Here is a 24,172-nt window from a genome sequence, read left to right as displayed (position 1 = left end):
CCTAGATTTAATTTGTCAGTGTTTGCCTTTTCCCACATCCCAAAGCCTGATTCCTGCCCTGCTCCCAAGTAATCATTCCAGTCTCTGGGGGCGAGAAGGGTTCAGGGCAGCCAAGGGGATTGTCTTTAACAAGATGGATAGAATGGAATTCCTGGAATTGGGAATTTGGGATGGGATAATGGGATGGGATAACGGGATAATGAAATGGGATGGGATGGGATGGGATGGGATGGGATGGGATGGGATGGGATGGGATGGGATGGGATGGGATGGGGTGGGGTGGGGTGGGATGGGATGGGATGGGATGGGATGGGATGGGATGGGATGGGATGGGATGGGATGGGATGGGATGGGATGGGATGTGGGAGGATATAGTGGGATATGGTGGGTACTCTGAGCACAGGGCCCTGGGATTGGCTTTAGGATTAGGATTTGTGCTGGGATCAGGGCTGGGATTAGAGTTGGCATTGGGATTGGCCCTGTGATTGGAACCAGGGTTGGGATTGGTGCTGGGATCAATGCTGAGATCAGGGCTAGGATCAGTGCTGGGATTTGGGTTGGGATCAGTGCTGGGATCAGGGCAGGACTGACCGACTGGGAATTCCCAGGCCAGAAAGCTCTGGAATGTGCTGGGGGTGCCGAGGCAGTTTCCCGGCGTTTCCGGAGCATCAGCAGCTCCCGCCGGATCCGTGCGGCCGCGGAGGAGCCTCGGGGCACCCGAGGGTCCCCCGGGCCCTTCCCGGGTGCTCTGGGAGCCACGATCCCGTTAGAGCATCCCAGCACCGCCTGCTCCCCACACTGCGGGGCCGGTTCTTCAGCGGCGGCTCCGGGCCTGTGAGTCAGCAGCAGCCGGAGCCGCCGGATAAAAATATCCCAGGGCTGTGGGGGTGGGCAGGGACTCGGCTGCCGGCGGGAACGCGCCCGGGGCCACCGTGGGGACCCACGCCGGGACCCGCAGCCAGAGCCAGGAACTGGCCTGGGCAGCATCCCAGCTCCCCGTGGCCTCCCTGCCACAGCATTCCTGCCCTGCATCCCAAATTCTTGCCCTGCACTCCCAGTTCCTTCTCTGCATCCCCAATTCCTGCCCTGCATCCCCAACTCCTGCCCTGCATCCCCAACTCCTGCTCTGTGCCCCCAGTTCCACGTGGCCTACCCAGCCCCACGTTCTTGGGCAGCACCCCCATCTCCCCATGGCCTCACCATGACATTCCCAGGAAGTGTCCTGGCTCCATCTGCCCCCCCCCCACCCCCCTCCCCGCCACATTCCCGATCAGGTGAGGCGCTGAGGCTCCAGAATGTGCCGAGGCAGCGGAGTGAGGCCCTTGGGACGCGGGTCAGCAATTCCCGGCAGCGCGGCATGCCAAGCAGGGAGGGGGACTGCAGTGTCCCCGTGTCCCTGTACTCCTGTGTCCCTGTTTCTCCATGTTCCTTCCTGTGTCCCTGCACCCCTGTGCCCCTGTGTTCCCACACACCTGTACTCCTGTGTCCCCACACCCCTGTACTCCTGTGTCCCTTCTTCCCCGTGTCCCTGTGTCCTCGTGTCCCTGTGTCCTCATATCCCTGTGTCCCTGCACCCGTGTCCCTGTGTTTCCGCATCCCTATATCCCTGCCTTCCTGCCTCCCTGTGTCCTAGTGTCCCTGTGTCCCTGTATTCCTGTGTCCCTGTGTTTCCATATCCTCAGGTCCCTGCATTCCCATGTCCCCGCATCACTGTGCCCCTGTGTCCCTGTATTCCCATATCCCTTTCCCATGTCCCAACATTCTACATCCTTATGTTCCTGTGTCCCTGCATTCCCACGTCCCACATGCCTGTGTCCCTGTATCCCTGTGTCCCCGTGTCCCTGTAATCCCTGTGTCCTTGCATTCCCATGTCCCCACATCCAGCACCACCAGCCTGCAGCTGCTGCCATATCTGGATCCACACCCATATCTGGATCCACAACTGCACCACATCTGCACCACAGCAACATCTGGATCCATTCCCACATCTGGATCCAGGCCCACAGTCATCACCATGCCCACACCTGCATTTGCAGCCAGAAACCACATCTGAATCCTCACCCACAACTGCATCCATGTCAGGATCTGCATCTCTGCCCACATCTGGATCCATGCCCAAAACTACAGCTGTGTCCCTATCTGCATCAACCGTGTCTGCAGCCATGGCCACATCTGGATACAGGAATCCCATCTGGATCCATAAATCCCATCTCTATCCATGCCCACATCTGTGCCAGTGCCAACATCTGGGTGGGAGCATCAGTCCCTGAATTCTGGCTCAGGGAGACCTTGAAAGCCAGCAGGGGGAGGGAGGGATCTGGGATCCACCTTGGAATTGTGAATCAGAATAATTACCCAAAAATGGGCCCTGAGTTCCGGAATTGCAATCAGGGAAATTGCAGGAGTTCCAGGGAATTTTAATATCCAGAGATGTTCATGGGAATGGGTTCAAACAGGGGGATCCATCCAGAATCCAATCCCACATCCACCCTGCATCCCCTGGGATCTCTCAGAATCACCTGGGATCTCTCCATATCCCAAAGAAACTCTGTGTACCCCCAGGATCTCTGGGTATGGCTGCACCCTCCACCCTGCTGCCCTCAGACCCCCTCAGATCCCCCCTGGCTCCAGCAGATCCCCCCAGATATCCCATGCAGGCTCTGGCCGTACCTCCCGTTGCATCACGAGCTCCTTGGTGAAGAGTGTGGCCTCCTCGCTGAAGGGCTCCCCTTCCTGTGCCAGCCCTGGAACGTTCCGGGCACCCCGTGGGCACTCGATCCCTGTGGGAACATCGGGCACCATCAGGGCTCAGGGCCTGGAAATGGCACCCCAGGAATAAAGGGGACACCGGGAATGGCACCATGGGAATGAAGTGGACACTGGGAATGGCACTGTGGGAATGGCACCCTGGGAATGAAGGGGAGACTGGGAATGGCACCCAGGAATGGCACCCTAGGAATGGAACCCTGGGAATGGCACCCTGGGAATGGAACCCTGGGAATGAAGGGGACACTGGGAATAGCACCATGGGAATGGCACCCTGGGAATGAAGGGGCCACTGGGAATGGCACCATGGGAATGGCACCCTGGGAATGAAGGGGCCACTGGGAATGGCACCATGGGAATGAAGGGGACACTGGGAATCAGATCCCAAGAATGGCACCTGGGAATGAAAGGGACACTGGGAGCAAGGGAGATCCGGGAGGGTCCAGGGGTGGCACAGCTGTGGGAGAGGCTGGGACAGGCTTGGACCAGCAGGGATGGGACACGGGGACACACAGGGATGGGGACACATGGACACATCCAGGGCCCCATCCAGATCCCTCTGTCACAACTGCTCCACTGCCCCCGGGATCCCCCTGCTCCAGCTGGGAGCAGAAGGAAGTCCTGCATTATTAATGATCATTTACATAATTTGCATAATGAATGAAGCACTGGGAATTGCAGCTCCAAGCCAGAGCCATGAGTGAGGAGGTGCCACATCCCCAGGGCCATGCCAGTGTCACCAACACCCAGGGCCACAAGGACACGGATCCTGCCTGGAGCAGTTGGGTGTGGCCAGAGCCTGTCCCGATGGAAAATGTCCCTGTGCCACCAGGTCCTTCCTCATCCCCATCCCCATCCCCATCCCCATCCCCATCCCCATCCCCATCCCCATCCCCATCCCCATCCCCATCCCCATCCCTGTCCTGTCCCTATTCCCACCCCTGTTGTGTCCCCATTCCCATTCTCAGTCCCCATTCCCAGGCCCTGCTGCCTCCAAGGGAAGCCATTTTCCCTCCAAGGGAACCCAGCAGGAGATTCCCAGCCCTGTCCCTGCCCCTCATGGCACTGTTGTCCTGTGTCCCCAGAAATGGGGACACAAAGGGGGATTTCTGGGAAAGAGGAACTCCGGGAAACACAGCAGAATGTGGGATGGGGAGCAGAAAACCCCAGGATCTTTGTTAATGAGCTGGAATCACCTGGTTCCCCCAAAATCTGGGATCACCCCCTGGGATCCTCCTTCCAGCATGGGGTGGACTCTGGCATGGCTCTGACCTTAACCCTGGCCCTGATCCTGACCCAGCACTGATCCCAAATTTCTCCAGCAAGGAGCATCCCCCAGTGCCGCACTGGGAATGGGAATGAGGGGCTGGAGCTGCCTTTCCTCCTCCACGGAATGGGCCAGGACAGCTCATGGACCACAGAGGAACTCATAATGGAATTCTTTCCCTCAAAGTAACAAGCAAACAGCTGAGGAAGCACCGTAATTCTTAAACTCTGCCAGGTCCCAGCTTCTCTGGCCTGGGATCCCACTCCAGATCTCCTCCGGCCTCTGACACTCCCCAAGCCCACCTGAGGGAAGGTTCTAGAAAAGGGACAGCTCCAAGGGCTGGGCTGGGCGAGCTCATCCCCCTGGGAATGATGGCGGGAGAGGGGAGGGGATGCTCAGCACCCGGAAAAGTTCTCCAGCACTTTAAAAATAGCAGCTAATCCTGAATCCGGCTGTGCCGTGCTTCCTGGGAAGCTGTGACGGATTAATGAGGGATGCGGCTGCAAGTGCTGCAGCTCCCCCACTCTGGGGGCTTCCCAGAGAATTCCAGCACAGTCCTGCCTGCCTGGGGCCTTGGGGCAGCTCCCATCCCAGAATCAGTCCCGCAGGATGGGGACAAGAATTCTGCAGTGTCCCAGAGTATCCTGCGGCACCCTGAGCATTCCTGGGTATCCCTCAGCATGCCATGGACATCCTATGGACATTCCAGAACATTCCCGGGTATTCCTCAGCATGCCATGGACACCCTGAGCAATCCTGGGTACCCCTCAGCATGCCATGGATATCCAGAGCATTCCTGGGTATCCCACAGTATCCCAAGGCATCCCATGGACATTCCAGAACATTCCTGGGTATTCCTCAACATCCCATGGACATTCCAGAGCATTCCTAGGTATCCCTCGGCATCCCATGGACAGCCAGAGCATTCCTGAGTGTCCCACAGCATTCCAAAGCATCCCAAGGCATTCCACAACATCCCAGAGTATCCCACAGCATCCCTGGAGGACCCTGCAGCAGGATTTCAGGAGGAATCAGTGGGAACAGATAGAACAGACTTAACCAGGGAGAATCCCTCAGAGCAAGGGCCCTTCCAGTCTTGATTCCAGGGGCTGGAGCACCTTTGTCCCCTCTCCATGCCAGAGCCACAGTCAGCACCGGGATCTGGGATGGCTCCAGGCAGGGATTGGGGCCAAGTGCCAGGGCTTGACCTCCTGCAGGATTTAGGGATTTTGGGAGCAGAAGAGGTGAGCTGGAGGGATGGGACACCCAGGAACTGGGGGAGTGAGACTGGCATGCCGAGGATCCGTTCTGGATCGTGGGACAGCCCCATGCCAGAAACGCTCACATGCAGAAAAACTCTGCATTCCCATACCTGTCTCCCAATTCCGCAGCTCCCAGAGAAGATTTTTGACCCCTTGGAGCCACTTGGCCACTCCAACATCCCTGGAGGTGCCCCCTCATCCCTCGGGAATTCTCCCGCTCTCAGCCTCCGCTCCAGGAAGGCATCAGGCTCCCAAGTTTTGCCGAGAGAGAGGAATTGGGGATTAAAGCGGCGCCTGTATTTGCACATATTTATAGTGCTCTGACGGATCTATTTTAGCTGGAAAGCCAGGATGAGCTCCCTCGGGAGCATCCCTGGAGTCACATTTTAAGGGACTTGGCATCTCTTTCTGGTGCTCATTTGCATTTGATATCCATAAAAAAGGCAGGCGTTGATAAAAGGCGGATATTTATCCTATTCCTGGCTTGGCAGAGGAGGGTTGGGAATGGAACTGGGGAGAAATCCAATAAAAAACAGGGAAAATAAAAGCCAGAAGGTCCCACCGGGATGGTAGGATTCTATGGGATAGGATGAGATGGACTTGGGATCAATCCCTTCTACAACAGAGCAGAAATCCCAATGGAGCAGGAATTCCCAGGGAGCAGGGACCTCCAAAGAGGAGAACCATGGAGCAGGGACCCCCATGGAGCAGGGATCGCAGCACCAGATGTCCCAGCATCACTGGGAGCAGGGTTTGAGTCCCCACTTCCTAAAGGGCCATCCCATTGCCAGTGTCCATAGGCAACAGAGATAGGATGTAGGATGTATTCCAAACTCTAGGAACAAAGGGATGGATAAAAAAAATCCCTGACTCCATCCTTGCTCCCCCCCAGGATAAACATTTCCCATGTGGGAGCCACTCCCACCTTTCCTGGGAGTGATCCTGATTCTGGGATTTGATCCTGGGATTGAATCCTTGAAAGGCCGATGGAATTCTTCCTCATCCTCATCCCCATCCTCATCCCATTCCCATCTTCATCCCATTCTAATTTTCATCCCCATTCCCATTTTCATCCCCATTCTCATTCTGATCCTCATCCCATCCCCATCCTTATCCTCATCCCATCTTAATCCCATTCTCATCTTTATCCTATTTTCATCCCCATTCTCATTCTGATCACCATCACATCCCCATCCCCATCCCCATCCCCATCCCCATCCCCATCCCCATCCCCATCCCCATCCCGGTGTTCCCTCCCTTCTCCCCAGTTTGTGCTTCCCCACCTGCTCACAAGTTTTTTGGGCAGGATCATCCTTCCCAACCCCAACCTGCTCCACCCCTCCCAGCCCGACCCAACATTAACTGGGACCCTTCATCCTGGGATCTCCCCCAGTCCAGGGGATGTTCCCGTGCCAGTCTCGGGGTTGATCCCAGAATCCCGTGGCTCACCTGCGAGCAGGAAGGTGATGAGGCAGGTTTCCTTGGGCAGGAAGAGTTTGAGGCGGGAGCCACTGAACACATACTCCACCACGGCCTCGGAGCGGCCAGCGCGCTGCAGGAACGGCAGGAACTGCTTTGCCTTCTGCGTGTCCTGCGGGAAATCGGGAATTCAGGGACCCCCTGGAATCCTGACCAGCTCCTTGTCCCCTGTGCCAGCTGGGATGGGAGATTGGGGTACGGAGCTGACCGCTTGCAGCTTGGGATGGGCCCGTGCACCCTGAACACATCCCAAATCAATCCTGAAACCCCAAATATAGCCCAAAACCCATCCTAAAACCATCCCAAACATATCCTAAAACACATCTCAAAATCCATTCAAAAATTCCAAATAAATCCCAAAACTCATCTTAAATATATCCCAAAATGCATCCTGAATCCATCCTGAAATCCCAAATATATCCCAAAATACATACATCCTAAACCATTTCCAAATACATCTGAAAACACATCTCAAATATGTCCTAAAATGCATCCCAAATCCAATCCCAAATCCTGAAATCCCAAATATATCCCAAAATCCATCCCAAAACACACCCCCAAATCCATCCTACCCTACCCACAGCTGCCTGGCTGGATCCATCCTAAATTCATCACCAAATGCATTCCAAAATCCATCCCAAAAAATACAAAGCCACCCCAAAACCCCCAATTCATTCCAAAATCCATCCCAAAATCCCAAATCCACCCCGAACTCCCAATCCATCCCAAAAATCCCTCCCAAAATCCCAAATCCATCCCAAACTCACCCTGAAACCCATCCTAACCCACTCACAGCTGCCTGGCCCCATTTCCCCCACCCCTATCGGAGCATCCCATGACTTCTCTTTCCTGGGATCTGCCCCTCCCCATCCCAGCAGCGAAGGGCTACATAGAAACCCTTGGAGATATGAATTAATTGAGGAAAATCTAACGAGGTCTGCCAGGAGGTTTGGGGATCCCCGAACTGGGCAATCCTGGATTCCCAGCAGCATTCCGGTGTTGGCTCCCCCCACCTGGCTCCCAGGCTATGGAGCAACTCCTGGTTTATTTATCCAGGTAAAAAAGGGACACTCCCCCTCCTCCCCCCAGCAGCTCTCAAAAACTGGCACTGTGTGGGATTTATCCCGTTTGATAAAACAAACGTGGGATTTATCCCATCTGATCCTGTGAGCTGGAGTGGATCCTTACCCCGGAGATGTCGGCGACCCTGTGGATCGGCACCTCCTTCTTGCTGTGCAGCCCCTTCCCGTTCTTGATGGCCCTGGGGAGGAGAGGGAGCACTGGGAATCAGCTCCAGAAGGAGATGGGGCCACCCCTGGGCCATGGGATGAGGGATCTCCCTGAGGAACATGGTGCCTAGATGGGGGAACCCAGCACAGGACAGCACGGAACACACGGAAAACTAGCGGGATGCTAGTCCCAAGGCTGGACCTGCAGCTAGATCCTGGTCTTGGCACAGGGATGCAGGGCTGGGATGCTTCCCCAGGACGTTCTTCTGGGATGCTCCCCTGGGATGTTCCCTTGGGATGTCCCTCTGGATACTTCCCTGGATGTTCCCTTGGGATGTTCCCCTGGGATGTTCCCTTGGGATAAGGCCACCAAGCTCCCTCTGTGTCCCCACTGGATTGTCCCCTCCCGCCTTGGGGCCTGGCCTGGGGTCTGGGAAAGGCTGGAGTGTGCCACATTCTGGCAGAGCCAATGAGCCAATGCTCTGGAATGTGATTCCAGGCTCTCTGAAGAGCTGGGAATGCTGAAGGGATCCCCTGAACTATCCCACAACCTCATCCTGAATCTCCCATTCCCACTGCTCTTGGCACCGTCCCAGAGCTGCTGGCTCCTCTGCCTGCTGCCAGCACCATCCCGGGTTTGGGATGTGACAAAGCTCCCAGCATAGATGAGCCACCTCCAGCACCAGCCCCATTCTGGGACTGGGTGGGAACATCCAGCACCTTCACAGGGGGACATCCAGGCTGAACCCCAACCCCGGAGTGCAGCTCAGCTCCAGGTGCCACATCCTGGAGCTGGATACAGCTCCAGGTGCCACATCCCAGCCCTGTATCCCGGAATCCCTATGCCACATCCCAGCCACATATCCATCTTCAGGTCCCACACCCCAGCCTCGTATCCTGGAATCCAGGTGCCACATCCCAGCCCCATATCCCGGTACCCAGGTGCCACATCCCAGCCCCATATCCCAGTATCCAGGTGCCACATCCCAGCCCTGTATCCAGGTGTCACATCCCAGCCCCATATCCCAGTATCCAGGTGCCACATCCAAGACCCATATCGTGGAATCCCGGTGCCCCCTCCACGGCTCCGAGCTACTGAATTCCTGCCAGCCTTCCCAAAAGACACATTCCAGGCGTTGGGAAGGAGCCCCCGACCAATCTGCCTGCCACCCACTGCGCCGGCACGGCTGGCTGGGAGCGGGAGCAGCTTTCCCAGGATGGATCCGCCTTTCCCGCAGCAGCCAGCCCTGCCCGCAGCCCCCTCCAAGCTGCTCTTCCTGGCTCTTGGCATCTTGAGGAGATCTGCTGTCAAGAAGGAGCTGAGATCCCACCACTGCCGCCTCTGGAGGGAGCGGGGCCGGACAGGGAAGGAGATCTGTGGCCATTCCAGGGCCACCAGGAGCATGGGATGAGGGACAGCAACATGGGGACATCTGAGGGGCTCCCAGGGTTGGGAACGGTGATCCCTGTGGGTATGTGGGGCACCAGGATATGGGATCCCCATGGCATCCTTCCCATGGGGAGCTGGGCTGGGCACACCTGGATCTCATACACCTGAGACACGGCTGGGGACAGAAGGACACCCAGGGGACACGGCTGGGCTGCGACAGAGGGACAGCTTTGTGTGGGAATCTCCTCCAGACGCAGGGGTGGGACAAGGGGGACAGGGACAGCACAGTGGGACAGCAGTAGCACAGGGGGACACGAGGACAGCACAGGGGGACAGGGACAGCACAGGAGGACAGGGACAGCACAGGGGTACACAGGGACAGCCCCGGGAAGGTCCCCTGGCTCCGCGCTCACCGGGCCTCGGCCGCCAGCAGCTCATCGTAGTGCGCCGAGCGCTGGTCGTCATCCTGCCGGTAACGCAGCACTGTGGCCAGGCCCTTGCTGACCAGCGCCTCCGCGATGTTGCTGCGGGAACAGGACCGAATTGGGGCAGGAACTGGGGTAGGGAGACCCCAATCCCATCCGTATCCCATCCCATCCCATCCCATCCCAATCTCATGCCACAAGGGGGGGACCCGAACTGGGCTCATACCACAGGGAGAAGCCTCCCAGGAGCACCCCAAAAACTACACCCCAAAACTCCCCTCCCCAAACCCAGCAGGCTCAGCATGGCCAGACCACCAGAGCCTCCTCCTGGATTTCCCACTCCCATCAACCTTTTTCCAGGAGCAGGGGGTTGGCATTGGTTTGGCAGGGAGGGGCACCATCCCTGGATTCTCCCCCAAACCCAAGGAGTGATGGCCCCCAGCCCATGGGAATTTCCTTGATTCCACCATCCCACTTTTTTTCCAGGAATGAAGTTGGGCACCAGTTTGGAGGGGGAGCCTGGACAGCAAGACCCGCCCCCCCCACCCCCATTTCCACAGGAAGGGGATTGGAGCTCCCTGTCCCAGTGAACTGGGATTTCTGGGATCAGCAAGGGGGGGCCTGTGCAAGGCAGGGATGAACCTATCACATTCCACTGCTTTAAGCAAATCCGTTAATTCTCCTTCACCAGCACATCCCTAATTCTCTTCCAATCACTGCCCCACCACTAATTCCCTCTGTATCCCCCCAAAAAAGTGAATCCATCCAGAGGATGGAGGGACTGATCCCCTCCAGAATCCCGGGTGTGCCCCTTCCTGACATGGGGGAAGGGCAAATCCTTCACCAAGAGCTGAAATTAGGTCTGGAAGCAGGGGGATGAATAAAATAACTCGGGATTGGCGAGCAAGGGAATTGCTGCAGCCAGAGCATCTGCGGCAGCCTGGGAAGGCTGAGCACCGGGAATAGGAGCACCAGGAATGAGCACCTTTGGGAATGCTGAGCACCGGGAATGGGCACCCCAGGAATGGGCATCCCAGGAATGGGAGCACAGGGAATGGGTACCTCTGGGAATCCTGAGCATCAGAAAGGGGCACCCCAGGAATTAGCACCCCGGGAATGGGCACCCCAGGAATGGGAACATCTGGGAATGATGAGCATCAGGAACGGGCACCCCAGGAATGGGCATCCCGGGAATGGGAGCACAGGGAATGGGCACCTCTGGGAATCCTGGGCACTGGAAATGGACACGCCGGGAATGCTTGGGAAGGAGCAGGAACTGGGGGAGCCAAGGAAGGGCCAGGGTGGCTCCCAGGGTGTCCCTGACATTCCCCATCCCAGACATCCCACTCCTCATCCCAGGCAAATCCTGCTCCTCGTCCGGGACACATAGCACTCCCCATCCCAGATGCATCCTGAAAAAGGGTATGGAAAAGTCTGGAAAAGGGTGTGGAAGAGCCTGGATGCTCTGGAGCATTCCCAGCATTCCCAGCCATGAAATCCGGCTGCTTCCCAAAGCCAGAATACCCCGCTGGGCTGGAAATCCCAGGAAAAGCCCAAGTTCTTCCAGGGTTCAGAGGTTTTAAGGCTCAGAATTCCCACAGGAGTGATCCTAGTGCCCAGGAAAGTGCCCTGGGAGCACCGTGGGAAGGAGGGTGAGGCAGATGGACACAGGGATAACAGCTCAGAGAAGGAATTCCAGCCCTGAATTCCAGATCCTGCTTCAGCCTGGCTCCCTGGGAAGCACCCCCCATTCCCAGCTCCAAACAAAGCTCTGGAAAGAAGCTGGAGCTGCATCCTGGAGGGGAGAAGCATCCCCCAGTTAATCCCAGATCCCAAATTAAAGGCTGGGAATACAGTGGGGAGAATCTCCTTCGGCGGGAAAATGCCAATTTGGGAACTTCCAGCCAAAAATGCCAATTTTTAAGCTCCTCCCACAGCTCCTTTCCCAAAGGAAGTTTTTGAGGGGTTTCATCCCACCGGAGCCGGTGCCCAGCACGGATCGGGATCAGGATTGGGATCGGGATCAGGGGTGCCAAACCCATCCCACCCTCTAAACTCCAAATCATCCCCGGCTTCAGAATCTGGCCCTGCCGTCCCCAGGGAAGGGAACCCCCATTCCTGCAGGGAATTGCACCTGGAATTATAGCACAGGGTACTCCTGGAGTGTGGGGTTAGGGATTTCTAGGAGTTTTTATCTCTGAGGATGGTGCAGGATGTGCTGTGGACAACTGTGAGATGCTCTGGGATTCTATTGGACCAGCACCAGCACAGGTAGGGCAGGGATAAGGCCCAAAATTTGGAGAAGATGGGAGGGGGAAGTGGGATGGAGGGATGCTGGGTTCCAGGGAGTGACACAGGCAGGGATAGACAGAGATGCAGACAGGGATTCAGGAGGGATCCAGGCATGGAAATGGGCAGGATGAGGGCAGGCATAGGTGCTGAGAGATGAGCAGGGATCCAGGTGGGAATACGAGCAGGGATCCAGGCTGGGATCCAAGAGGGGAAGCTGGGTTTGGGCTCCAGCCCCCACAGTTCCCAGTGCCTGGAGCTGGGATTGGAGATGCGATCAGGGCTGGGATCAGAGCTGGGATCAGGGCTGGGATTGGAGCTGGGATCAGAGCTGGGATTGGGGCTGCAGCTCCTGCCCTGGCTCCCACCCTGGTGCCGCTGTGCCCGGAATTCCAAGCAGGCTCAGTCCAGCCCAGATGCCGGGTGGACACTCCAGGAGGACAAGCCAGGCTTTATTCCCTGCTCTATCCCAGCCTGGCAAAGACCTCGGGACACAGACCCTGCTCTGTTCCACCCCCAGCATCCCGGGATGAAGCACTGGGAATGGCTCTGCCAGAACATCCCGGTTTGCACGGGCAGCTCTCCCAGCCCTGGGATTAGGGAGCAGGAAAACAGAGATCTCACAGGGAGGGAAGGGAAGGGAAGGGAAGGGAAGGGAAGGGAAGGGAAGGGAAGGGAAGGGAAGGGAAGGGAAGGGAAGGGAAGGGAAGGGAAGGGAAGGGAAGGGAAGGGAAGGGAAGGGAAGGGAAGGGAAGGGAAGGGAAGGGAAGGGAAGGGAAGGGAAGGGAAGGGAAGGGAAGGGAAGGGAAGGGAAGGGAAGGGAAGGGAAGGGAAGGGAAGGGAAGGGAAGGGAAGGGAAGGGAAGGGAAGGGAAGGGAAGTGCAGCTCTCGCAGCCCCTGGATCAGGAAGGGAAAGACAGCGCTGCAGTGCTTTGGATGCTTTCCAAAATAGCTGCTACCGGGGAAAAAAACCTGGGAAAGCAACCAAGGGCCTATGACAAATCCTCCCTACGCAGCTCTGGAGCCGCTGCCAGCCCCAGGCTCGGCCTATCCACAGGGATGTGCCCGAGGCTCAGCCTATCCATAGAGATGTGCCCGAGACTCAGCCTATCCAGTGAGATGTGCCGGAGGCACTGGCACCCTGTGTCCTGACAGGGAAAAGCCACAAATTCTGGCAGAGGGGAAGCTGCTCTGGAATTCTCCCACTCCTCAACTTTTCGATGGAGAAATCAGGGAGGGGTCCCTTAGGAAGGACAAACATCCCAGGATACACAGCGGTGATGACTCCTCCAAAGACACCCCTGAGGCAGCTAGACTGGGGGAACCTCATCCCAATATCCCCCAAAACTGATGCAGCTGTGGGGGGGTTGTGTGTGGGGAGGGGGGGTTATGTGGGGGGGTCCAAGCAGCAGCATCCCAACATATCCCACAGAATCCCAACACTGGGATGCCAGGAATGCGGGCTGATCCCAAGCCAAGTGGGGCGTGAGGCACCCTCCAACCCCACAGAGCCCTGGCAAGGTAGGAATTGCAGGTGGTAATGACAGGTGGGAGCCCCAGGGATAACTCACATGCCCCCGATGGACACGGTCGCACAGGTGCGCTCCGAGAAGGCTGGGATGGTGTCGGTGGCGTTGCTGGCAGGACGGATGTAATCCACGGAAACGTTCACCTGCAACAGGGATACAGCTCAGGGTGGTACTGCCCCGCCCCCCTGGCCAAACCCCCGGGATCAGCCAGCCAGGCCTTCATCCTCATCCTCATCCTCATCCTCATCCCTGTCCTCATCCCCACCCCATTATCCCATCCTATCCCATCCCCAAGCCCCTGTGACCTCCTGTCATCCCTCCAGGACGCTGCATCCCCTTTCCCACACCTGCACCACAATCCCTGGAATGGTTTGGGTGGGAAGGGACCACATAGCCCCTCCAGTGCCACCCCTGCCATGGCAGGGACACCTCCCACTGTCCCAGGTGCTCCCAGCCCCAATGTCCAGCCTGGCCTTGGGCACTGACAGGGATCCAGGGGCAGCCACAGCTGTTCTGGCAATTCCAGCCCAGCCAGGAATTCCAAATTCCCAAGATCCCATCCACCCCTGCCCTCTGGCAGTGGGAAGCCATTCCCTGTGTTCTTGTCCCCAGTCCCTCTGCAGCTCTCCTGGAGCCCCTTCAGGCCCTGCAAGGTCTCTCTGGAATTTTCCCTCCTCCAGGCATCACCCCCAGCAGTTCCCAGTATCACATCCCACATCTGCAGGCACCGTTTCCATGCCAATCCTGCCCAATCCCACCCCTCTGCTTCCCCAGGGAAGCTCGATCCTCTATGCTTCCCCACTGGAAATACCCCGAGGCTCTGGTGTAGAGTGGGTGACACGGGGGTGACACGGAAACAATGTGGGGATCTTTGGGGACATCCCAGTTCCCTCAGGGCTGGACTTGTCCTCTCTGGACTTTTCCCAGGGCTGTTCCCACTCCTGTTGCTGTTCCTGTTCCCATTCTACATGGCCGGAGCCACACTGAGCCAAAGGCAGCCAGACAGGTGAGGCAGGAGCATCCCTGAGCCCCTCCAAAGCCTCGGCTCATCCCAAAAATCATTCATTAAACCAACATCAAAATGCAAAAAAGGGTCGAAACGTCTGGCAGGGCGCTGGAGCCACGGCTTTTCCATGCAGAGAGGGGGTTCCGGCAGGAAAGAGCCAATTAAGGGAAGCAGTTACAGTGATTCCTCACAGCAAAGCTCCCATCGGAACCACTGGAGGGGAAAAACAGATGCCCATTATTCTGAGGGGCAGGTTGGGAATTCAGCTGTTCTGGGGCTTCAGAGATGTCTGGCTCAGGAGTGGCTGGCGTGGGAAACACCTGATTTGGGATGCGGCACCAGGAATGGGGAGGGACAGGGGATCCCAGGGGATCCTCAGGAAGGAGTCAGGAGAGATTGGGATGGGATGGGATAATGGGATAATGGGATAATGGGATGGAATCACCCCTCAGCAGGAAAGCCCTGTGCTGTGTCCCGCTGTATCCCACTGCATCAGATTTGCCCATAGAGATTGGAAGGTTCTGGAAGGCTCCACAGAGGGATATGAACAGGTCGGATCTGTGGGACAAGGACAATGGGATGAGGTGCCAGGAGGCCAAGTGGCACAGGGTGTGGCTGCCCCTGGACCCCTGGAAGTGTTCCAGGCCAGACTGGACAGTGCTGGGAGCCACCTGGGATAGGGGAAGGTGTCCCTGCCATGGTAGGGCTGGAACCATTTCACGATTTCATGAATTTCCATGTCCCACCCTTGGATCACACTAACCCCATGGAATACCCCAGACATGGAAAGCTGGGAAAGGCCCTGAGGGTGCTGCTCAGTTGAGGGATCCGGAGATGCCCGGGATCATCTGAGGGCAGAGCGGGGTCCAGGTGACACCACCAGGTGTGGCACCAGCACGCACCGGGGGACAGAAGGCAAAGCATTCCTGGGATACATGGAGGGGCCGGCTGGGGGGTGCAGGGACCCCCCTGGCACCCCTGGACTCCACTTCCCTCAGAGAAACTGGAGCTGGAGCCATGCCTGGGCGGTGTTCCAAGGTCAGCTACAGTCAGGGAGGATTAAATCACTCGGGCAGCTCTGCTCCCGGGAGCGCATCCAGCCTGGAACAGCGGTACTGCACGGGGCCTGAGCAGTCACCACCGCCAATGTCACCCCCGGGGACCCATGGGCACCCCCACGCTCACTGCCTGGGATCACCAGCACACAGCTGGGGCGCCAGAATTTGGGGGGAACACGACAGGGTCCCCAGGATGTGGCCCCTGGCCTTGTCCCCAGGACCAGAGTCACATCGAGGCTGTTCCCAGCTCCTTGTCCTCAGGGTGGGATCCCCAGGGTGTGGCCCCTTGTCAACCTGTCCCCAGCTGGTCCCAAGGTGGCCAAGGGGAACACACACACACACCCCGTGGTCCTGTCCCAATTCTGTCCCCAGTTTGGGCTGGGGGGACACAATGGGACATTCCAGGCACGTCCCTCACTCCAGCCTCAGGACCCCAGGGCAGCAGGGACATGTCCCCATCCCAGGGGGGACAGCAGGGGCAGAGACCCCCTCCCGGGGCCTGCCTGGGCAGGGGAGAGGGGAGTTCATCCCCACCCTCGGGAGCAGCTCCACCTTTGAGATGGGGAGCGCGGGGTGAGCCGTGCCAGCGCCGTTCCCTGCTATTCCTTCATCCCACGGGGGGCTCCGAGGGGCCGCGGGGACACGGGAGGGGGACCGGGGGGGGGACAGATGGGGGGTGGGTGGCAACCCAGACCTGCCGGGCTAAAAATACCCCACCCGCCCGCGGATCTCCCGGCCGGCGGCGTCACCCGCTCCCGGGAATATTTTTACTTCCCTGGCAGCTCGTGCCGGTGGAAGGGCTGGGGGGGCTGGGGGGGGGGGGGGGGGGGGGTGCGCCCCGTGCCCCTCCCGTGCCAGGAGACTTGGAAGGGGTAGGGGTTGGGAGCGGAAATGTGCGGGATGATCCCGGCGGGATGGGGGCTGCAGCGAAGATCCAGGGAAGCGTTTTCCCTCTGGAGCAGCGATTTCCCTCCCGAGGACCGGCTCATCCTACCAGCATCCCCCCGCCCACGCATCCTACTGCGGGCAGTGGGATTTCCTGGGAATGGCGAGCAGGAGCCGGCCCCGTTTCCCTAGCCCCTTCCACCCACCCCTCCATCCTCCCACCAACCCCTCCTGGAAAAGGCCGGGATTTGGAACAGGGATGCTCCAAAGCAGCCACCGGGAGCCTCCAGTGCCTCCGGCACGGCCAGGAGCAGATCCAGCAGGATCCGAGCTCCCTCCTCCCTCCCGCTCCAGCGGCTGCCGAAGGGGCCGCGGAGACCCCCGGGGCAGTATTGACCTTGGAGCGGGATAATTCCAATGGAAGTGTCGGGCCGGGGGGAGGGCGATGGGTAGAGGGAAAGGAACGATCCCTGGATTTAGGATGGCTACAGAGGTCACCTCCGCCCCCTCCCCGTGCCGGAGCCAGCCCAGCTCACTGCAGCACCCGCGGATTCCAGGCGCTCCCCAAGAGCGCTCCCGCTTCGGCTGCGAGCAGCCAAATCCTCCCCGGCAGCCAAATCCTGCCCAGTTCCACACGTGGAAGTGGCGGGTGACGCTTCCCGTGACGCTCCAGAGCTGGCAAAGCCGCCTCGGCTCCCCCACATTCCTGGGCTCAGGATCCCAAATCCCGCATCCTGGATCCCGGCTCTCGGCACGGCGCAGCTTCCCCAGGGATGAATCCCCATTGTCCCCAACCCCGGCTGCACCAACAACTGGGATCTTCCCAAAATCCCTCCCAGGGCACTGCTGCTGTGCCAAGCTCTCCTACAGCTTCCAAGCTCCCATGAGACACAGGAAAAATTGTCTGACATTCCAAAAATCCTCCAGTCCCTCTTCCCAGGACTGAGATGGTGTTCCCAGGGAGGTTTTCCCTGGTCAAACCCATCTCTGTTTCATCCCAGGTCTGATCCCCATCAGTGCTGGCACTGGGGGTGCTCCTGTTGGTAGCCCCAAAAGGAGAATCCATGGGAGCATCCTTGGAAGTGCCCAGGTGCCTCTGAGGGGCCAGACAGGAGAATTCCCGGGAAAATCACCAGGATACCACTCAGGGCTCTGGAAATGGGCAGCATTCCTGGTTGGAATCAGCCTTCCCAAGAGGAATGAGGCACATGGAAGGGAAGCAGGGATGGGGTCCTGGGACACCCCAGGGAGCCCGTCCTTTCTTTCCCCTGCGAGGACAGGGCGGCATTGCTTCCATGCACAGGGAATATTCATCCCGGAGCTCTCCCTTGCTGGCTCCCTCCACCCGAGCGATTAATCCCAGAGTTAATTAGGGAAGAGCCATGATCCATTTCCCGTGCCTGGTGCAATTACCCGGAGCGGCTCCGCTGCGAAACACGATCAATGGGTGGAGGAGCCGGCCCTTCCTGACACGCTCCACGGATTTATTCCACAAATCCATAGTGGCCTGGGCAGCCGGGCGCCAACTCCAGTTCACCCATGCCACCGGGCAAATTCCAGCAGCTGGGAAGGACACAGCAGAGCAGGGAGAGCCAAAAACCCCAAATCCAGCCTTGATGTGCCATGAAAATCCCAGCCTGGAAAATTCCCGCTGCTCAGGAATGAAGGGGCAAGAGGAAAAATACACTGCATTGCATCTCTTCCCAGGGAGCAGGGAATTCAGAGGTGGATTCCCACATCCCAGCTCCTCTCCCAACAGGAACTCGAGGAGATGGAGCTGTGGAAGCCACAACAGAGATATTCCTTCCTCACTCCCCCTCAGTGCTTTGTCCAGAGGGAATTATTTTGGGAAGCAATGGCAAGGTTGACCCAGTGTTCCAGCAGGATGGGATGGGGAAGAACCTGGCAAAGGAGTTTCAGGATGAAACACAGGGTGGGTTTCAGGCTCTCTGGTCATGAACTAGGGCTGGTGCTGGAGCAGCCGGAGCTGGAAGTCACTGGATGATGCTGGGATGGATGGAACAGACAGTGCAGGAGCTCCAGGAGAGCTCCAGGACATCCAAATCCCATCTCTTGAGGCTCCGGCTCACAACACTGGAGCGGGATGCATGGAAGAGCAACACCCCCAGTAAGACCAGTGAGCGCTGGTGAATTCCAGACCCCTGGAGCTGGGAATGGGCACAAGGAGCTGGGAGGGGAGCTGGCACCTCCCAGGATCCCATCGAGCCTGGATGGAGGATCTGAGGAATCCGCCCTGGGATGGGATGTTCCAGGGACCAGTGCCACGCCCTGGGGGTGGGTCTGTGTCTGCTGGGATGGGCTGGGATGTGCTGGGATTTGTCCATGAGGAGCCACCCAAGGCACAGTGACAGGACCCCTAAGGAGGGGACCTGGAGTTCCCAAGACAGGCCAGGAACCAGGGTAGGCTGACCTTCCCAAATCCCAGAACACCCTGGAATCCCAGGGATCCCCAAGGTGACCCTTTGAAGGCACCCAGAGCCAATTCCAATCCCTGATCCAGCACAGGATCAAGATGGCTGAAAACTGGCACCAGTAACCCCAGAATGGCTCAAACTTGGACCACACCGAGGTGCCAGAATCCCATTCCAAACACTCCCACATTCTTTTCCAACTCTAGGAAGCACCAGATTTCTCATTAAAAAAATCTCCCAAGCTGCTCTTTCCCCCTTTCCCTATTTTTTTGGAATATCCAGGTGGGCTCTGAGCTGGAAAGATCCAATTAGGCACCGAAGCAGCCCCGACGAGCAGCGACAGCCGCGCCACAAAGGGAATTGATTTTATTTGACCGTTTTATGAGCATTGGAAAATTGTATCCAGAGTGCTCATTCTGCTGGTTAACACATTCCTCATTCCTAGAATTGCTCTGAACCAGCTGCAGAAAACATGCCAGGGAAACAAAGGGAGAAGCCAGGCAGAATTCCTGGGAAATTGGGAGCGCAACCCTCGAAGGGTATCCTGGAATTTCCCGTGGAGAGGCTCCATGTTGATCTTAAGGAGCCGCATGGCAACACCAGCATTGGACTTGCCCCATCCCTCGTCCCCTTGTCCTCAGCCTCATCCCAGCCTCCTCCGCTCCCTCCGTACCTTCTTCCCGATGAGCTTCTTTCGCAGGAATTCCCGGGCCTCGAACATGTAGGGAATGTCGTAGAGGGGCCTCAGCTTCCTGTTCTTGTCCTGCCCAGAGAGGGGACACAGGTCAGGGGGTTCCCAAATTTGGGCCCCACACAATTCCATGTCCCAGTTCAGGCTTCCCAGGCCCCGCTGAACCCTGAGGGGATCCCGGGATAATCCTGACGTTTCCTAGGACGAGGGGCTAGCAGCCTCATGGGGCCATAACTGAGCAGCAGCTGCAGGAGGAAAGGGGATGATGGGAATTTGGGGTGGGGGTGACCAGAGTGACCCCTGTGGGGTTCAGCCCATGTCCAAGGAATCACATCCCTGCACAGGCTGTGAGGAAAAGGGAGATCCCCAATGGAAATGGGGATTCGACCCAATAAAATCCTGCACAACCCAAGGTAGGTCAACATGACTAAAAGCAACCCAATGTGACCCAACGTGACCCAAAGTGACCCAACACAACCGAATGTAACCTAACGTGACCCAACACGAAGTGACCCAAAGTGACCCAACACAAAGTGACCCAAACTGACCCAACACAATCCAATGTAACCCAAAGTGATCCGATGTTGGGGAAGATGAAACAGGAAAACGTTGTAAATATGATTGTCTGGCAAAAGACTTTGAGACTATGGAAACTATAAGCGAGATTGAAATAAAAGCCATCTTTGAGATAGCAAGCCTTAGTTACTGAACACCTGGAAAACAATAGTATGGCCAGCTGAAAGTAATCCCCTTTTGATTGAACAATTCCCTCTGCTTGCAGACAGCTCCAAGAATCAGAGCAGACCCTACTAGCTTGGCAGAAGGGGTCTAAAGAACAGTTTTTAGGGTTTAAAATGTAACACAGTATGGTAATGTAATGATTCTTATAGGCTGTATATAAATGCTATAGGATTTGTATCTTGTATTAGATTGGTTAGTGAAAATTAGAATATTCAACACAGAACAAGATTTATTGTATTGTAATGGGAACCTCGCTCTCTTACCACTTACTTTTTACTCTCCTTACTCTCTTACCCTTCCTTTTACTATTGCTCTTACTCTTACTCTTGCTCTCTTGCTCCTTCGGGCCTGCAGCTGGATTCTGAGCTGTGGCTGGCAGGTCCAAGCAGGGCCCTTGCACCTATGCCCTTTGCTATAAACCACAAGTTCCAAGATCTGGCTTCAGAGATCTCTTGTCTCCACCCATCCTGACTGTCCTACCCCTCGACGCTCCTACAACCCAACACGAAGTGACCCAAAGTGACTCAACACAACTCCATGTAACTCAACATGACGCAATGAAATCCAACACAACCCAGTGTAGGTCAACATGACCCAAAGTGACCCAAAGTGACCCAACACAACCTAAGGTAACTCAACATGACCCAACACAAACCAACACAACCCAACAAAATCCAGTGAGACCCAAAGTGACCCAATATAACCCAATATAACCCAACATGATCCAACATGACCCAAAGTGATCCAGTACTACCCAGCATAATTCAACATTACCCAACAGGACCCAATGTGACCCAAAACAAACCAGCCTAGCTCAGCCCAGCTCAGCCCCAGTGGAGGCCAGCCCTGGGCAGTTGGTCTGCTCGCCACTACGGTGCCGTGGGCACGACCCACTCCCACTGAGCTGGGGAGGAAGTCATGGGAAAGAGGGAGATGAGGCCAAAGCAGCTGGAAATGGAGGAGTGGAGTCAGACAGGGAGGGAGCAGGGGGACACGGGCAGCAGCGCTTGGCTCCTCCTTAATGAACGAGGCTTTGGCAGACATTATTGTCCTTGACACTGCTTGTTCCAGTCTGCTCCTTGTAGACCTTCCCTCTTCCACCCGTACCGCACAGCCCAGCCGGCACCGGGGATGAGAACAGAATGGAACCAGCCAAGGGATCCTGGGAACAGGATCCACAGCCAGTGCAGTGATGGGAATGGGATGGATCCTGTGACAGGACCCCTGGGAATCCAGAGCCAGCACCGGGATGGGAATGGGATGGAACCCACCAGGGGATCCCCAGGAACCCACAGACAGCACTAGGGATGGGAACAAGATGGATCCTCTGAGAGGATCCCTGGGAACCAACAGCCAGTGCACTGATGGGAGCAAGATGGATCCAGCCAGGAGATCCTGGCAACCCACAGCCAGTGCAGTGATGGGAACAGGATGGATCCAGCCAAGGGATCCTGGGAACCCACAGCAGATCCCAGGCACTGCTCCATCCCCTGGAGCTGCGGGAGCTCAGTTTCCCAGGGGAGCTCAGCCCCCCCTTTCCAAACTTCTAGGCCATGCCCATGGGCTCCCGGACCCATACCTGGGTGGGATCTGATGGATCTGGGCCCTGAAACGCTCCCACCCTCACCAAGGTCACGGTGGAGCTTCGACACTGAGTGTGGCTCTTGGCCAAAAAGCCCTGTGCAAACACTAATTAATCCTCACTAACAAACTCCAAATTTATGGCTTAGTTAAGTGTCTGTCTGGCACAGGCTGTTAAATCCCTAATCCCATCCCTCTGGAGCACAGGAAGCAGGACAGCAAAGCCCTGGGTGGCCCCAACACGTTCCAGTAGTGCCGGGGGCTCAGGGGCCAGCAGAGAATTCCTGAAGGAGCCATGGAAGTAGGACCTGAGTCCTCCACAAAGCTCCATTGGGTCTGCAGCCCCTGGGACCACCCAGAAAAGGCACCACTTCAAAAAGGCATTACCCCATAAAGAGATCACCCCACAAAAGGACCATCCCAAAAAGGGACAATCCTGAAAAGGGAACACCCCAAAAAGGAATCATCCCAAAAAAGAGTCACCCTAAAAAGGAGTCACCCCAAAAAAGGGTCATCCAAAGAAGGAGCCACCCCAAGAAGGAGTCACCCCAGAAAGGGATGATCCCAAAAAGGAGTCATTCCAAGAAAGGGTCAGCCCAAAAAGGAGTCACCCCAAGAAGGAGTCACCCCAATGAGGGATCACCCCAAAAAAGGAGTCACCCCAAAAAAGGGTCATCCAAAGAAGGAGCCACCCCAAGAAGGAGTCACCCCAAAAAGGGATGATCCCAAAAAGGAGTCATTCCAAGAAAGGGTCAGCCCAAAAAGGAGTCACCCCAAGAAGGAGTCACCCCAATGAGGGATCACCCCAAAAAAGGAGTCACCCCAAGGAGGGGGTCACCACCAGCTCAGGCCCCCGGTGCTGTGCTGGGACCCATGGTTGCATCATCCCAGCGCCGGATGTGCCGGCGCTGACCCAGCCCTCCCATCCTTCTGCTGCTGCTGCAAAATGCCGATTCCCTTTGGGAATTCTCCCCACACGGCCTGGCAGTGCCAGGAGCTGGATAATGGGAACATTTAAGTGCCCAACCCAAAGCTCCCCAATGCTGCCCTGTCAGTCCCCATTAAGCCCAGCTTTGTTGTCCCACAGCAGTGACACTCCCTGCGCGGGGACAGCGGCAGCTGACGGCTCTGGGAAGCCGTTCAAGACCTTGGACGCTCAGCGGAGGTTTTGCAAATAAACACGAGAAATCAATGGAACAGCGGGAAGTGAACGGAACTGCACAGCCGGCAAAACTCCGCTGATTTCCGACGTGGAGAAGGATTTTGTTGGGTTTTTAACCTGTTTTCCCAGGAGGCAGGAGCTGGATCCCAGCAATGAATCACCTCGGAAGTTGTGGCTGCCCCATCCCCGGAATGTTCTTGTCCAGGCTGGGATAGTGGAAGGGTCCCTGCTTATGGTGGGACTTCAGGGGCTTGAAGGTCCCTCCCAACCCAACTCATCCTAATCCATCCTGGGATCCCACAATCCCATGAAATGCCAGTCCCAGCTCTCCTCAGCTGCTGGAGAGAGTCATCAGCCACTGAGAAGTTAATTAAGCCCAGGGATCTGAGGCTCACTTAATTAAAGGTGAGCAGCGAGGACATTGCTTCATTAGCAACGAAGTTGGAGCTTCATCTTCAGGGACCTGCTCGGGAAGGGGGGCATCTGCTCCCTTCCCTCCCGGAACACAGGGATTTCAATCCCCAGTTTCATGGGAATGCTCTCATTTATCCCAGGCTGGGGAAGCCAGGGCAAGAAAGTTACTTTCTGGGATGGAGCAGCTCCAGAGGGGAGTGAGAGACTCCCGAATTCCCTCCTCCCAAAACAACCCCCACAGCCCAGATTATCCAACAGGGCAGAGAATTCCAGCTCTCTTGTCCAATTAACAGCCTAATTAAGGTCCATTTACAGGGGAGCAGCAGCCCATATCCACTGCCAGGATTCCGGGGGACACTGACCCTGGAGTGCTGCATTCCTGGAGGTCCCGCTCCCAGTCCCAGCCCCAGCCCCAAGGGTACAGGGCAGGGTGATGACGGATGCAGGCACAGCCGGAGCAGGTGGAAATGCTCTGAGATCCAGGATGGCAAATCTAGCTCCACATTCCTGGGCTCCCCAGGGACTCTGCAGCCTCTGAGGGCCCCCAGGGTGGGGAAACCTGCTCC

At 57.1% G+C, this 24,172-nt stretch overlaps 1 protein-coding gene across 1 annotated transcript in view; it reads right to left on the bottom strand.

The window, feature by feature from the left end:
* The window catches only part of SND1 (staphylococcal nuclease and tudor domain containing 1), a 58,809-nt gene that overhangs the window by 12,144 nt on the left and 22,493 nt on the right, over positions 1-24,172 (bottom strand). Inside the window, exons 6-11 of the mRNA XM_062492577.1 lie at positions 19,691-19,780; positions 13,679-13,779; positions 9,807-9,917; positions 7,963-8,035; positions 6,745-6,886; positions 2,671-2,780 (exon numbers count right to left, since the gene is read on the bottom strand). Of these exons, the coding sequence (XP_062348561.1) occupies positions 2,671-2,780; positions 6,745-6,886; positions 7,963-8,035; positions 9,807-9,917; positions 13,679-13,779; positions 19,691-19,780 (627 nt within the window). The remainder of the gene's footprint in view (positions 1-2,670; positions 2,781-6,744; positions 6,887-7,962; positions 8,036-9,806; positions 9,918-13,678; positions 13,780-19,690; positions 19,781-24,172) is intronic.

The sequence above is a fragment of the Cinclus cinclus genome, chromosome 4 (genome assembly GCF_963662255.1).
Source record: "Cinclus cinclus chromosome 4, bCinCin1.1, whole genome shotgun sequence".
Classification (NCBI taxonomy): domain Eukaryota; kingdom Metazoa; phylum Chordata; class Aves; order Passeriformes; family Cinclidae; genus Cinclus; species Cinclus cinclus.
This window is presented reverse-complemented; position numbering and strand designations above follow the sequence as displayed.